Source organism: Homalodisca vitripennis, chromosome X (assembly GCF_021130785.1).
Source record: "Homalodisca vitripennis isolate AUS2020 chromosome X, UT_GWSS_2.1, whole genome shotgun sequence".
Classification (NCBI taxonomy): Eukaryota; Metazoa; Arthropoda; class Insecta; order Hemiptera; family Cicadellidae; genus Homalodisca; species Homalodisca vitripennis.
Genome location: NC_060215.1, coordinates 150650648 through 150667435, shown reverse-complemented (window position 1 = coordinate 150667435; position 16788 = coordinate 150650648). Strand labels below are relative to the sequence as shown.

The 16788-nt window shown below is 33.3% G+C and overlaps 1 protein-coding gene across 1 annotated transcript in view; it reads right to left on the bottom strand.

The window, feature by feature from the left end:
* Positions 1–11361, bottom strand: part of LOC124370017 (general transcriptional corepressor trfA-like) — a 90779-nt gene extending 79418 nt beyond the window's left edge. The window contains exon 1 of the mRNA XM_046828294.1: positions 10757–11361. Coding sequence (XP_046684250.1) covers positions 10757–11267 — 511 coding nt within the window. The 5' untranslated portion in view covers positions 11268–11361. The remainder of the gene's footprint in view (positions 1–10756) is intronic.
* Positions 11362–16788: the final 5427 nt, after the last annotated feature.

Genomic DNA, 16788 nt, shown 5'->3' with positions numbered 1-16788 from the left:
ACATTTAATGACTATTTTGTTAATTTAGTAAGTAACCTAGACATAGAGTAGTGGTTTAAACACACTGGTGTATTGGAAAACAATGCAATAGAACTTACAAATAATTACGTCTTGAATTCTAATAGGGCAATAGAGATCTTTAGTTGGAAAAAAAATTGTAGATAGTGACATTTTAAAATTGGTATCAAACTTGAGCTCATCAAGGAGCGAGGACTATTACGGGATATCTAACAAAGTGGTAAAGGACATCATAGACATAATTTTAAGACCTCTCACCTTTATTTTTAATATGATTCTGGAACAAGGTAAAATATCCAAAAGCTTTTAAGATAAGTAAAGTTACACCCATTTATAAAAAAAGGAGATAAACTTAATCCATCAAGTTATCGCCCAATTTCCTTGATACCAATATTTAGTAAAATTTTAGAAGTGTGTATAAAAATGCAACTAAATCTTTTCTTTGTACAAAATAATTTGTTCTGCGATCAACAATTTGGATTCATCTCTGGACGTAGTACTGTAAAAGCTGTAGAAAGAGTAGTGGAAAAAATTCTTTTAAATTTTGAAAGTAAGTTTCTGACGTCTGCAACACTGATAGATTTATCAAAGGCCTTTGACTGTATTTCTCATGAATTAATAGTGAAAAAATTGTTTTGTTATGGTATTAAGAATAATGAACTAAATCTTTTTCAAATCATTCCTCAGTTATAGAGAGCAGATGGTTGTACAAGGGCAAGACAAATCTAATTTTTAGAGAAATAAAAGTGGGTGTCCCGCAAGGTTTCAGTGTTAGGACCTTTACTCTTCGTTATTGCCATCAATGACTTAGCTTTTAAAACACACCGTGTACAACAATATTGTACGCTGACGATACCACTCTCTTAAATTTTGATCAAAGTCTTGATGAACTTGTTAAGTTAGAAAACCAGGCAGTTAAAAGGGCATTAGATTGGTTTGAGGCTAATAAACTTATGGTAAACAACAGCAAAACTGAAAAAATCATTTTCTCTTTGAATCACACAATATATAAAGACATTAAGCCTGTTAAAGCTTTTGGGAATGTATCTAGATAGTAGGTTAAGCTGGGATTATCACATTGAAGAACTGTGTAAAAAACTGGCAAGGGTAACCTATCTTTTGAGAAGGTTTAAAAAACTGTATATCAAGAAATATGCAAATTATGGCCTACTATGCATTTTTTTCAATCTCATTTGTGTTATGGCATAACCCTATGGGGTAACTCTTGTAATTCCGAAAAAGTTTTTGTATGGCAAAAAAAAAGCCCTTAGGATAATAAAAAAATGTACAACCTAGGGCGTCGTGTGTAGAAATTTTTAAAGAACTAGAAGTAATGACCCTTTATAATTTATATATATATTGCTGTTTAATTAGTGTTAAAGAGAGTCTTGAGTTGTTTAAAGTACGGCAGGAAGTACATAGATATCCAACTAGATCAAATTATTTTTTAGAATTGCCTCAAATAAAATTAGAGAAAACCAATAGAAGTCACATTAAAATGAAACTTAAATTTTTTAACAAATTACCTGAAAAGGCATGGACTGTACCCCTGCAAAGTTTTAAAAAAATAACAGAAAGGTGGTTTAAACAAAATGTTTTTTTATTCAGTGAATGATTTTTTTGAACTGTGATATTAGTAGCCTAAGATTTTAAATTATTTATTCATTTATTTATGATATTTTTAACTGTGTGTAGATTCAACTTTTAAACCTTACATTAAACTTTAGTAAATATTTATGTACTTAGTTTAGATTATTTTATTGACTGTCATATTTATTTCAATTGACTTACATGAAAAATATGTGCCTAATATGTATTTTTTTAAGATTTATATGCTATGATCATTGTAGATAATTAGCTATGACTTTGTCAATTGCATTTCTATGGATTGCCTAACGACAATAAAAACCTTGAATCTTGAATCTTGAATCTTAAGGAGCAGGGGCATCACGTGATCTGGGATTCAACTTTTGCAAGCTCGAGTTAATTTTTTTTTTCTAAAAGAGCAAGCAGTGCGCAGCGGGCAGGCATCGCTGACAGGATTAACGTATTAGTCAGCATCATTTCTGATTTTATGCGCCGGTAAGATACACGATGGGTAGTTATTATCGTACCATGAAAGATTTTTGACAAATTTATACAAGTAACAAACCAAAAGTTAATTATAACATAATTTATTATACGAACATAATATACTTTTCCATTAAATGTGTTTGGTACGATTATTTTATATGAAAGTACGATAATTTCTCGTTTTTGGTATGATAATCGGTTTTTAAAATCTGGCTATACTGAGTTTGAGCAGACGCGGAGTTATACGAAACTGTCATAAACGGAGTTTTCAGAGGATTTTAAAAAATCGTAGCTCCTTTAATTCTCGTTGCCGACGAATTTTTTCTTCAATATTGTTTTCAGGAAAAATTGCAGTTTTCAGGAAAAAAAAATGAACATACCTTTCCATGGTCACGTTAATGTAAATTGATACCAAACTTTCAGCTCATGTATACAGACAAATGCATATTTTTAGCACTTTTGGTTAACATCTGTTGAAAGAAGATAGCTCTCCGCAGCTATTTCAAGAATTTATGGGTAAGCAATATTTTGATGTGATGAGAATTGGAAAACTTAGATGTTAGCCATGACATTGCCTGTATAAACCTAAGAACAATTAGTAACATATTTATGATAATCTATTTATATCGCGTACGTTAATAACAAGAAGTCGATAGGGACAGAGTGGCGTCCTTTTGGGAGGCAGAAAACAAGAACCGAGTCATGACATGTAACTTTCACAATAAGTCAAATAAGGTCTGCTCATTCTAATAATGTATTTCTTTTATCACCCTAGTAAAAAAACTGCTTCAAAGATAGTGTTCTTTGGATAATACCAAAGTACCTAAGAAATGTTACATTTTTGGGAAGCCTTTTCGTTGCTCATAGATCCTGACGAGCATATATTCCAACAATTTTTAAATATCCAGATAATTGTATTTCTTAGTTCTTAGGTTTATACAGGCAATGTCATGGCTAACATCTAAGTTTTCCAATTCTCATCACATCAAAATATTGCTTACCCATAAATTCTTGAAATAGCTGCGGAGAGCTATCTTCTTTCAACAGATGTTAACCAAAAGTGCTAAAAATGTGCATTTGTCTGTATACATGAGCTGAAAGTTTGGTATCAATTTACATTAACGTGACCATGGAAAGGTATGTTCATTTTTTTTCCTGAAAACTGCAATTTTTCCTGAAAACAATATTGAAGAAAAAATTCATCGGCAACAAGAATTAAAGGAGCTACGATTTTTTTAAATCCTCTGAAAACTCCGTTTATGACAGTTTCGTATAACTCCGCGTCTGCTCAAACTCAGTATAGCCAGATTTTAAAAACCGATTATCATACCAAAAACGAGAAATTATCGTACTTTCATATAAAATAATCGTACCAAACACATTTAATGAAAAAGTATATTATGTTCGTATAATAAATTATGTTATAATTAACTTTTGGTTTGTTACTTACTCTTACTCCCATGACCATGGATACCCTAGGTGGTATTTGGCCTCGCCAACCAGCTGCCTCCATCTCTCCCTGTCTTCACAATCCCCCTGACCCGCTCTCAATTTCCGCAAGTCCTTCTCCACCTGGTCCTTCCAGCGATTTTTGGGTCTACCTCGAGGTCTTCTTCCAACTGGATTGTGTTTCCAAACCTCTTTAATCAATTTATCATCCTCCCTCCTCATCACATGGCCTGCCCACTGAAGTCTCCTGCTCTTTGCTTCTCCTACAACGTCTGGAGATTGAAACATCTCTCTGATTTCTTGGTTGTGCCTGATTCTCCATCCATCTCCATCTCTAATAGGTCCGAAAATTTTCCTCAAAATTTTATTCTCGAATGTAACCAATTTCTTTTCTGCCTGTTTATCTATAATCCATGTCTCTGCTCCATAGAGAAGAACTGGTCTTATAACAGTCTTATATATTCTTAATTTTGTTTTGTAAGACAGTAATTTTGATTTTAAAATATTATTTAATACGTACATGCTTCTATTTGCCAAACTTATTCTATTTTGGATTTCTATTAGTTAATTACTCTTTGAATTAACTATTGCTCCGAGGTATTTGAATCTTTCAACCTGTTCGAATTTATGGTTCAGTATTTCCAAATCTTCTCTACCATTATTTCCTCGCCTAAAATAAATCAACTTTGTCTTAGCGTCGTTAATTTCTAGTCCTATTGACCGGGTTTTGTCTATTAATATTCCTGTCATCTCCATCAGTTCATCTCTGTCATTGGAAACTAATACCACGTCATCCGCAAATGCCAGTGCTCCTATCTTAGTTCCAATGCTTATACCTAGTTTCCTATTTCTTATTTCTTTCAACGCTTCTTCCAGGGCTAAATTGAACAGTAATGGAGAGAGGCTGTCTCCCTGTCTCACCCCTGTTTTTACTTCAAACTCGGGTGAATATTCATTTTCCACTTTAACTTTGCATTTGGAATTTTCTAAGCTAAGTTTTGCCATATTCGTTAGTTTTGTAGGTATTCCATACTGCTCCATTTTTTCCCATAGTTTATTTCGATTGATACTGTCATAAGCTTTCTGAAAGTCTATGAATAATCCATACAATGCTCTATCAAATTCCCAGTGCTTGGCTATTGATTCTTTTAGAACAAATACTTGATCGATGGTCGACCTTCCTTTTTGAAATCCTGCCTGGTGATCTTCAATTATTTCTTCTGTGTACACTTCTAATCTTTTCTGTATTATTTTTGACAGTATCTTGTATGAAGTATTCAACAATGAAATTCCCCTGTAATTATTTGGCTCTTGTTTGTCCCCCTTTTTGTGTAAAGGCACAATTATGGCTTCCTCCCAGTCCGAAGGCATCTCTTCTTTTTCCCATATGTCTTCTATAAGCTTGTGCAGTTGAGACGCAAGTTCGATACCTCCAGCCTTTAACATTTCGGAAGTTATTCCATCGCTTCCTGGTGCCTTGTGGTTCTTAAGTCCTCTAATTACTTCCCGGATCTCTTCTAATGTGGGTTTTTTATTTCAGGTTGTACATTCTGATACACTGGTACGTCCATATTAATATTATTCTTAACTTCCCCATTAAGTAAAGCTTCAAAATAATCCTTCCACACATTGAGAACTTCATTTCTTTCTGTCGTGATCCTTCCATTTATTTTGACGCCATATGAGCTTGGTGTGTATCCCTTCTTGAAAGTTTTAATTGATTTGTAAAAGTCTCTTGGGTTGGTGACATAATTTGTCTCAACTCTTTCTAATAAATTGTTAATATAGTTCCTCTTCTTTTTTCTTAATATTTTGGTGGTTTCTTTCCTTATCTTATCAAACAACCTTCTATTTTCCTCGGTTTGTCTTTCCAACCATATCCTTTTACTGGTGCATCTTTCTTCAACTTTAACGCTACATTCTTCATCAAACCAAGGTTTTTTCCTTACTTTCTTTTTCTTTCCACACACTTCTTTAGCTGTTTCCTGTACTGCCTGTTTTAGAGTCTCCCATCTTTGATTTAAATTGGTTTCTAATTCGTTACCCTGTGTACTTTCCTCCAACACTTTGAATCTGTTTGTAAGTTTCAATTTGAATTCTTCCGCTCCTTTTTTAGTTTTCAATATTTCCACCGCTTGTCTTTCACAAGCTCTTTCCACTTTACTTTTTACCACCGCTATTCGTTGTCTAACTTTTACTAAAACTAAATAGTGATCTGTGCCGCACTCTGCTGCTCTTAGACTATGAACATGTAAAATACTACTCTTCTGTCTTTGGTCTATCATTACATGATCTATTTGGTTTTTGACTATTCCATTTGGAGAAACCCAGGTTTGTTTATGAATATTTTTATGTGGAAAAGCTGTGCTCATTACTTTAGAATTTGTAGCTTCACAGAAACTAAGGAGTCTTACTCCATTATCATTGGTTTTCTCATGTAAGCTATGCTTACTAGCCACTTCCTTCCATGTATCTTCTTTTCCTATTTTTGAGTTTGCATCTCCTAAAATTATTTTTAAATCATAATTTGGTAACTTTGTATTAGCTTTTCCGGAGTATCATAAAATATATCTTTAACTTCTTCTTCTGCTTCTTCTGTTGGTGCGTATATACTACATAATGACATGTTCCTAAATCTACCCTTAATCCTAATATTGCACATCCTTTCGTCAAATGAACTAAACTCCATTATTGCTGGACTCCACTTCTTCTTAACATCAAAACCAACTCCACCATAGTATCTTCCTTCATTATTGCCGCTATAATATATGACATATCATTTGTGTTTATTTTACCAGCTAAGGGCCATCATGTTTCTTGAAGGGCTACTATGTCCATTTGATTTTTCTCTAGCTCATCTGACAAAATGTCTACTGCTCCTGGCACTGCCAGGCTTCTAACATTTCATGTACCTATTCTCAAATCCTTCTGACAAATCCGGGTCGAAATCCTTTTGTTCCTGTCCTGGTCCGAGGCTGCTTGTTGGCGATACGTGACACGATGTTTTTGCGGAGCAGGTTGTCAGCCTAACGTCCAACCCCCAACCTGGAGGACCAGGGTATCCCTTCTCGTCTGGCTCCTACCTCACGAAGACCTGTCCGGCAAGGGAGACCCTACCAGTAGCTAAGCTACCGCCGGCATAGCTCTCGAGGTTGTCAGAGCACACAAGCCCCACCGCCACATCAAGGCAAGGATACCTTCGGGGGGTTACGCAAGGATACCTTGCCTTTGGTTTGTTACTTGTATAAATTTGTCAAAAATCTTTCATGGTACGATAATAACTACCCATCGTGTATCTTACCGGCGCATAAAATCAGAATTTATGCTGACTAATACGTTAATCCTGTCAGCGATGCCTGGCCGCTGCACACTGCTTGCTCTTTTAGAAAAAAAAAATTAACTCGAGCTTGCAAAAGTCGAATCCCAGATCACGTGATGCCCCTGCTCCTTAACGCAATAATGTCCGAAAGGCATCAATATAATACAATAATATACAGTACTTTCCCCCCAGTTCATATGCACCTGTGATAATAATACTTGGCTTTAAAAGCCCAACCCATGAAAAAAAAGTCCATTTTCCATGGTCACGCTAATACCAAAAAAATACGCTGAGTTAAATACCGAAAGTTTTAACCTCAGTGCTCTGAAAAGATATAACAGCTGCTCTTATTCGAATGCTTTATAAATAAGGAACCTGAGAAGACCTAAACTTCTGTAAAATATCCATTTCTATACGCTTCAAAAAGTTCATATAATTAATTGCCAACCCTATATTTTTGTATAAAACATGCACCTAATTACTTCTTCATGTATTATTTTTCATCCTGTATTGCAAGACTTGAATTTTACACAACTTGTTAATAATTATTATATTCATAATTTTATATCATTCCGATACAAACATAATGTAGAAATACATAAATTGTATTACTGATTATGTCTTAAAAATATATATTTGTACATACTATTAAAAATTAAATTATTATTTATTCTTCCTACTGTTTATGACTTAAATTCTTTTTACTTATTTAAATAAAAAATAAAAAAGGTGTAAATTTGACATAACATTTCTTAGGATCTAGGATATTTTTTAAGCTTACAGCTATTGGGAGTTTTTGTTATATTGGTTTCAGTACAAAATATGGCATTTGGAGTACAAAATATGTGAGCACGTAAATATGTTTACTATTTAGCAAACACAATAAAAAATGAATGTTGAAATAAATTATAAACTGTTAAGGTATGAGCTTGGTTGTTTTTACTACCCTTTACCTCTGTTTATAATAGAACTACAAACCATATATATTTAAACAGCCTGTGTTCCTATTTTTAATTTTGTGAAATCTTTACTTGAGACAAAAAAGTCTTTTCATCATTTGTCATGTAGAGTTGAATAAATGATTTCTTAAATAGGTTGAGTGGGCTTTTCAGTACAAAACTATTATGATGAGATGAACGTTACGTCATTCAAAGAATCATTCACATAGACTTTCTAAATTTGCTTGAAGAAGGATAAATAATGTTTAACAAAAATGTATTGATGTTAATTTATTTGTTAAGTTATTGCCATTGCTTGATTTATGATAATTGTTATATTTATAGTTTTCTTTTTGATGGCTTTGTTGTTTTTATATTGCGTTTACTCATGCCTGATGTATGATTATAATTATTACTTGTCTCAATTGAACTTTTTCCTTAAAGTTTATAAGATTTCTTTATGTATTGCCATCTTGTACATTATTAGCTTTGTTTATTTTAACCTAGTTTGTGTTATGTATTAGGTTAGTTATATACCTGAAGAAGAGATCAGATTGCAGATCTCGAAACGTAGTGTTACTGATTCTTTGTTTCACTGAGCAATGGCAAATGTCCGGAAAAATCCTGTTTCCTTCACAATCCTTCCATCGTCAAAATTAAACTTCAAACAAAGAATTATTAGCTGTTGTAAAATGGTGTTTACGTGAATAAATAAAATTAAAATAATTGTTATCGATAGCCTGTCGTACTATTCCGTCCGAGTCAAGTATATTGATTTCAGACACAGAATGGTGGGAAGTGGACATAACGAGTGGGTTAGAAGAAACAATTAACTCTTTCTTAGCTTGGAACAGCACTGAAATTTTAATTAAGACAAAGATAAAATATTTACGAACCAAAATTAATGCAGGCTTAATGGGCTATACAATTAATGGACTATAATCGACATACTACCATATCTAACATTAATATGAGCCAAAGTGGTGAGGGCAAGAGGGTACAGTTAGGAACAAAGTTTTCAAGTTGGTCTATGTAGAACAGCTGGCATGGGGCATTCAATTATGTGGTCACTCAAGAGGATTTGGTAGTACCAATACAGTACGAAGAAGCGTACAAATATTCTACAATGGTAACCTTAAATAAAAATAATACATTTGTAATTATGTATTAAATAAGCTACAGTTTATCTTAAGCGTATCACATGGATTGTTTGTAATTCAAATAAAATAACTTATGAAGTAGACTAATATTTAATATACTATTAATTATTTTCTTCATCAAATGTAATAAATAATTTAAGGATATTCTGTGTTTATATATTTACTAGAATGCCTATCTAAGAATGTGATAACAAGTTTGATTCAACTAAATTTACCATCAAATTTCAATAAGTACTTTTTATAAATACGGTCATACCAATTCGTTACTAATGACTGTTAAAACATTTTTTCAAAATAAATATCGTGAAGTCATCATTGCTGATCGATGGAGGGTTAAGAGCTTAGACATTATCACAGGCATATAAGACAGCCAAATTGGTCAATGCATGTTATGGCGAGTAAATAACACATAAAAGTCTAGATGGATAAAAGTGTAACTTTATTTCATTAATCAATATACAAGAAAAAAGTTGAGCACTAAAACGTCCTGACTTTGAATTTAGGTAGGCCTATTATCCTAAGTCATCTTTATTTTTTGCCTTGTACGGGTTCATGCCTGTGGTGCTAATGAAGATGGCAAGGGCATTTGTGATTGATACTCATTCCAAATCAATCAATGTGATTTGATAATGGAAAAGTACTAGACCGCAATCGCAGCAGAAAAAAAAAACCATCCATCAAAGTAGTATCTAAAAATTAAGTGCAGATCCTGTGAGCGCCTAAACTCCTCATAAGTTAGGCCAAGATTAGAAACGATAAGGCACTTAAACAATGATCATCTCACTGACAGTGGCTTCCTGACCCTTAATTTTCATGTTTCTTATTTTCTTATTACTGCTTGATTGTCATAATTAATAAAGAAATAAATTGAAGTTGATCCAATAAATGCGCCGAATAATCGTAGCTTAATTTGCAATTTTTGGTAATGATGCATACACCTTCTGTTGTTGATTTCGTCATGTTACCATTGCTTATATTCATAGGCCTACTACGTTCTTATGTTTTCTCCACACCTGAGTTTTGTTTCTCCTTATATAAAAATGTTTGCATTATATTACAGTATTAGTTATAGTTACAGTTAGGCCTATGATTGTTATTAATTATTAAATTGTACCTTCCATTGTTATTAACATTGTTCAACATACCAAAATTATGACTATTGGTTATTCATTGATTGATATATTAAATCTTTTATATGTGTTTAGGCGAGCCTAGTTAAATTAATTTAACCAAGGTTACTAGGTCTTTATTTGTTATTACTAATGTTATGGCTCAAACAATTTTTTTATACTACTACATCATTAAGTTATTTTTGTCATTATTTTGCTAACCATGCATGTCCTTTAGCTATTTAAGCCATATTTTACCAATCTAAAATTTAGTTTCTTATTGTAATAGTGGTGTAATCCGTTGAAAGCAAGAAAATATATCAATGGTTTAAATTAAAATGGTCTGTTAATATTGTTATATAAACCAGGCCTCCTCATTGAAATAGCCTACTCCATCGTGACAAAATTCTAAACAGCAAGCAGTAGTGCTTCAATGAAAAACATCATCAACATAGATGTACAATTTAATAATTCCAAACTTCAAGAATAGGCTAAAGTTTGGCCTAAGGCTCGTTTAAACTTATACTAAGTTACTCGGGCCTAGGTTTACTGAACCTAGCCTAGATCTAATGTTTCAGCCTCACTCAAAGGGTCTACAAACTTAAACATACAGGTCAGCAAACTGGCCTGTATTGATAATATAGGCTAGTTTAAGTGTTGTGCATCATTTGATTTTGATGCTTTACTTACCTTGAGAATCACATTTGTTTTCCTGATCAGAAGTTTTGTAATCAATTACTGAGAATGTCTTGGATGGCCTGTGAGTTACAGAACCATCTGATTGTTTTGATGAAGAATGTGTATACCACTTCTTATCTTCAACATAACCAGATTTTGATAGTTTCTTATAATCATGATGCATCCTCTTGCGTTTGGAGGGATCTACACAACTCTGATCACCTTTAGAGGTATCAGGATGTTGTACACTAGCACTTTTATTTGGAAAATTAACACTGATTGCAGATTCTGGGTTGTTGGTTTTTGAATTAGATGTTTGAGATTGGATAACCACTCCACTTGATGATAGATCAGAATAACCAATAATGTCGTCCTCGTACACTGTGATTGTTGAATGAAGCGAGAGAGGATTATCATTCTTGCATGTATTTTTACACTGAACTGACATTTCGTTCACATTAAGAACACTATCACTATGATCCACGGATACTGACACGGTTTTGGTGTTCACTTCAGTTTCCATGTTACTTCATAGGAGATAAGAAAACTAAACTAAACAAGAACACGAGCATTGCAGTTTTAAAGACATCTCAAAGCAAATCTACTATTGGCTCGCGAAAGACCGGGATGTACATTTATTGGTTGGAAAGAAGGAACTTAGAAATAAAACCACCAATCAAAACCACAATGAAATAGAAGCTGTCAAATGCTTTGGTATTTTCTATCTGACGTTACCCACACAAAATGTGCTATTTTCCACTTTTTGACCTTAATGTTGGCAGGCAGACACCCAAAAAAACCATGAAATCTTGTAATTGACTAAACAACGAGTTTTCCCTTCATATGTAAATTCAACTTAAGGTATTTTTAATGTATCTTTTCTACAAATATCTATATTTTAAAGGAATATAAAAGTTAGTAGATCATACAATTAATAAGAATAAAAATTAAAATGTCTGTAATGTAATCATTACGCACAGTTGCTAAGTTATACTATTAAAAAAGGGCTGTGTAAAATTTCGAACTAAAGCTATGTATATGACTTCCTTCGACAGTGGGAGGATCAAGATCTTTGAGTTGGCAGGTTCAACAGCGTTCATCAGTTCTTTGGGGCCAGTCATTTTAAACAGTGCAATCTATTGATCACCTAGTACATAAACAATTAATTACAAGTTTTTAATGCGTCGATCGTAATAGGAAGTTCTGAAAGACACAGTTTTTTTATTGTAAATTGTAGCCTGGTAAGTTTTTATATTTATTATTTGTATGTTTAAGTTATTTAGATTAAGATGTTGAAATTGTATAATGGATTTGCCGTTGGAAGTGAAAAATAAAAATAAAACACCAGTAGCATACAAAGAAAGTGAAGAAAAAGGCAAAACAAGTGCTAATATGTTAGCTCAAGAAACGAAACCTTAACTAAATCACGCTCAAACATTACCAAAAAAGTTTAAATCTTGAAATATTTCGGCCTCAATGTCAAGAGAGAACATATGTAACTACGAAAGGAATCAATTATTGAGGACTCAGAAAGAGTATAGGAGTGGTCTATTAATGACACGCAAAGCGTACCGGTATAGCTGTACCTGCTACGAGTGGGTGCGGGTGCAGTATACTTGTGGAACGAGTACAATCCTAGAAAGGTGGTGGATTGGTGTGAATAAAGAGAAGTAAATAATTGTATGAATCTATTTTTGTAAAAACCACGAAACTGTAATTCTATACAAACGTATAGTACTTTACCTTGTCAAACAGCTCCAAAATTCACTTTTGTAGAATCTCACTACATGTTTCAATACGAACGTCCCATCATCAGGTGTTCAGAAATCATAAATAATAAAAATAATAAACCGTTAAAAACACATAATAAAATATACAATTCAATAAATAAAACATACACACTATGTGTAATTTAAGAAATATATAAATGGTTGGCCTTATATGCCAACCACAAGAAGCCAACCAGTCGGCAGCGCAGACACTTAGGTGGCTGAAGGTATTGTAAATCATTTTGCCCTACCTCCTAGTCCGTTCTTTGAAATGAAATGAAATGAAAGAAAGTTTATTTCCTGTATAATTACAATACTATTACAATTAGTATTAATATATACATTGATAATAAATATATGTACAATAAATAACTAAAAGTATTAAACATAGTGTTTGGAAATTAGCCTACATGGGCAAGCAGCCTGTGCGCAGGCTAGAGTCGTATTATTTATACCTAATATGTATTTACAAACTTATCTCCCAGGAATGTAGCACTGATATATCTCTACCCAAAGGTATCTCCATTAATACAACGTTCATCGCCATCAGTGCATTCCAGTAACTGTCAACAGGTTATTTTTCAAGTCCACAGCCGAAGATGGGAATGAGGGGGGGGGGACAATGTAGTATTCAGTAATGTCTACTGTAGCAGTTAGTCGTAGGTAAACCATAATCATGAGCAAACAGTTGGTACGAGAATGGTCATGAATGGTCATGACCGCTCACACCCGGACAGTAACAAGGTCTCGGCCTCCTCAAGTCCAATATGCAGTAGAAAACTTGTAACTTTATGTTTGAATATTTCAATAGACAAGGTTTCGAATAAAGAAAAATTACTAAATTTGTTACATATATTTCTAAATAAGGTCTGAGATATATAAAATGAGTTAGTATTTGAATATGACTTAATTAATGGTATAACAGAGATCCCCACTCTATTAGAGTGCCTGGTCTTATAAGAATGTGACGTTAAAGAGAAAATTGTAGAAAAATGTTTATATATGTTTATTAGTATACTTTTTATATACAACTGGCGTAAGGAAAGAATTGATGTTTCATGAAAAAGATTGTAAGTTGGATATCTCTTACTTTTCCTAAACCCTGCTTTTAAAATACTTTTTTGAATAACAAAAAGAGGTTCAAGGACCGATTTTCGAGCTCCTCCCCATGCAATGTTTCCAAATGATAATACAGACTGTACGTAAGCAAAATACGCAGTTTTAATTTCATTGTCACTTAAAATATCACTTAATCTTCTGAATGCATAGATGTATTTTCTGACTTTTTTTGTAAATAAGCTACATGTTCCGTCCACTTTAAACGATGATCGAAAACCACACCTAAATACTTATAGGACACTACACTCTCTATACTCTTACAATCACATACTACATTTGTGTAAGTTCCACAATTATGAATTTTCAATTCATTGAATGGGCATTCTGAGTTAATGCTTAAAGAAATAGGCATAAATTTTGTTTTTAAGATGTTTAATGACAGAATATTTTGATCCAACCACTGTTTTATACTCATCAAATCGCTCAATGCCATGGCCTGTGCTGCTAGCCAACTTCTTCCTGAAATAAATATTAAACTGTCATCTGCGAACAGAAAAAGTTTGCCTTGTAACTGAATTTTTGCAATATTGTTGATATATATTAGAAACAAAATTGGACCTAATGTGCTGCCTTGTATTACCCCGTAGTCTACACTTTGTGGATCGCTAGTTGCGCCGCATATAGACACAACCTGCTTCCTGTCATTCAAGTAGCTAGTGAACCATGCTAGAGCAGTACCGCGGATTCCTATCATTTCCATTTTTTGTAGCAAGATTGTGCGATCAACTGAGTCAAACGCTTTTTTCAAATCTAAAAATATGAGTAAACACCTATTATTTTTTGAGATATTGTCGTTCAATTCCTTATTTACGTCAAACAATACATCATTAAGTCTGATCTAAATCCATATTGGCACACACTCAATATATTGTTGTTTTGTAAATATGAGACTAGCTGATTCTTCACTATACGTTCTAAAACTTTGGAAAACACGCTTAACAATGAAATAGGGCGGTAGTTGCTTTTGTCGGTAAAACAATTTGATTTATAAAGGGGGTAAATTTTAGCCAATTTGAATTTTTGGGGAAATACGCCAGTTGATATGCTTAAATTAATTATGTGTGTTAAAGGCTGCAAAATAATATGCATATTAGACTTTATCAGGTCCGCCGAAACCCCATCCCATCCAGGTGCGGATCCTCCTCTCAGTCCAGTGATTTGCCGTGCAACCTCTTGTTCAGTCACAGTGTGTATTGTGAAGTCCGTGTTCAATCTAAAGTCAGAGTCTCTCACCACTGGGTTCCCACTTACAATGATATCGTCTGCTAACTTTTTACCAACAGATGAAAAAAACGTATTGAAATCATTACTAACTTGTTTTAATATTTCTTTGTTATTTGTGGTCGTTCCAGGAAGAAAATTTTTTATTGGAAACGCGTCTCTAATTTTAATCCTCCCAGCCAATTCATTCACTATTTCCCAAAACAATTTTGCATCTCTTTTTGATTCATTCAGTTTATTCCTGTAATACTGCCGCTTTTCGTGTTTCAAAGTGTTGCTCAAATGCTGCCTAAGGTTTTTAAATTGGTTTCGTAATTCACAATTAAAAGGTTGCTTTTTAAGAATTTTGCTTATTTTATCTCTTTCCCGTATAGTGCTTATTAGGTCGGTTGAAATCCATGGCTTGAGTTTTTTCTTACGTGTAACAGGATTTTTAATTTGTTTTTTTGAACTTGATAACGCACCTGAAACAATATGAGCAAAACTATTTGCACACTCATCTGTATCACAGCAGTTCAGTACAGGTTCCCAGTGAGTATTAGCAAGATTGTCGGTGAACAGTGCTCGGTATGTGTACGTGATGGGCGGTGAGGGGGTGTCTTGGGCAGCACTGCCGAGTGTAATACTAAGTGCGGTGCTGTAGTGGTCTGTGACAGTGGTCTGTAGCACTGCTGCCCGCACACTCCGCCAGTCGTCGTATCTCACAAAGATATGGTCCAAGCAGGTCGTGCTGTGATCTGTCACCCGAGTAGCTCTGTCCACACATTGTAAAAGTCCGTGGCCAGTGAGGCAGTTCAAGTATTTATCTAAAATGTCGTTATTTGTAAAAAGGTCTATGTTAATGTCTCCCAGCATAATGCATTTTTTATTGTGTTCTAAGTTCATATAATAGTTGTCGAGAGCTTCAATAAAACTGTTTACATCACTATCAAAAGTTCTATATATTGCTAAAAAGTTAAAGCGCTTATTATAGTAAGTAAAGTCAAGTGAAATTCCGTATACGTCTCCTAAGGTTATTTGTGATGCTGTCACTGATAAGCGTTTGTTTACATATACAATTACACCGTCGTTCTGTTTCCGTCTTTTGTCCGTCAGTACAAGGTCAAACCCATCTATATTCACCCCCTCCTCTCCTTCCCCCAGCCAACATTCTGTAAAAACTATAATATCTAACCTGTCTACTAATAAACTTAAATACACTGATAAATCGCAAAAATTTTTTGAAAAGCTTCTAATATTTGAATGGAACACATTTAAATGAGTAAGTGTACTATCCCTGGGGAAAGAATAAAAATCTTTATATTCATCTATACAATCTATTTCAGTGCATATAACTGGAAGAATACCATCATCATTATCGTCAATCATGCCTTTTCTATTGTTTATTGACAGGCTGCCTGCCCGCCTAACCACTTTTTATTAAGAATAAATTTTTAACACTGATAAATTATAACAGTTAATTATATCTATAATATTAATAAATAGTAAATAAGTAAATATTGGTCATACAGTGCTTTTAAATCAAGCGAGCATTTGTATAATTAAAGTCGACTACGATTGAAAACAATTTTACTGTTTCTAACATTATGTAACTGATAAACGGTCTTAAAATAAGTGAATTTAAGTTGATATATTTGATGCATTAAAGATAATTTTTTTAATAATTAACATTTAACAAACTAATAACGATAACGTATTATTCTTTATAATATTTTGTCTACTGGCTTGATCAATTTATACAGTAATAATAAAAAAAACAACCATTTCAAATGATGTTATCATGTTATAACTAATGAAGAGAAACAATTTAACATAAATTCCACTACTCACCTTAAAAGTATTAAAATCTAAACCTCAACATAAACACTACCAATTCAATGTAATATTAATATTCCGGCAATAGTAAAAAATTCCTACTTAACCACGAAATATATT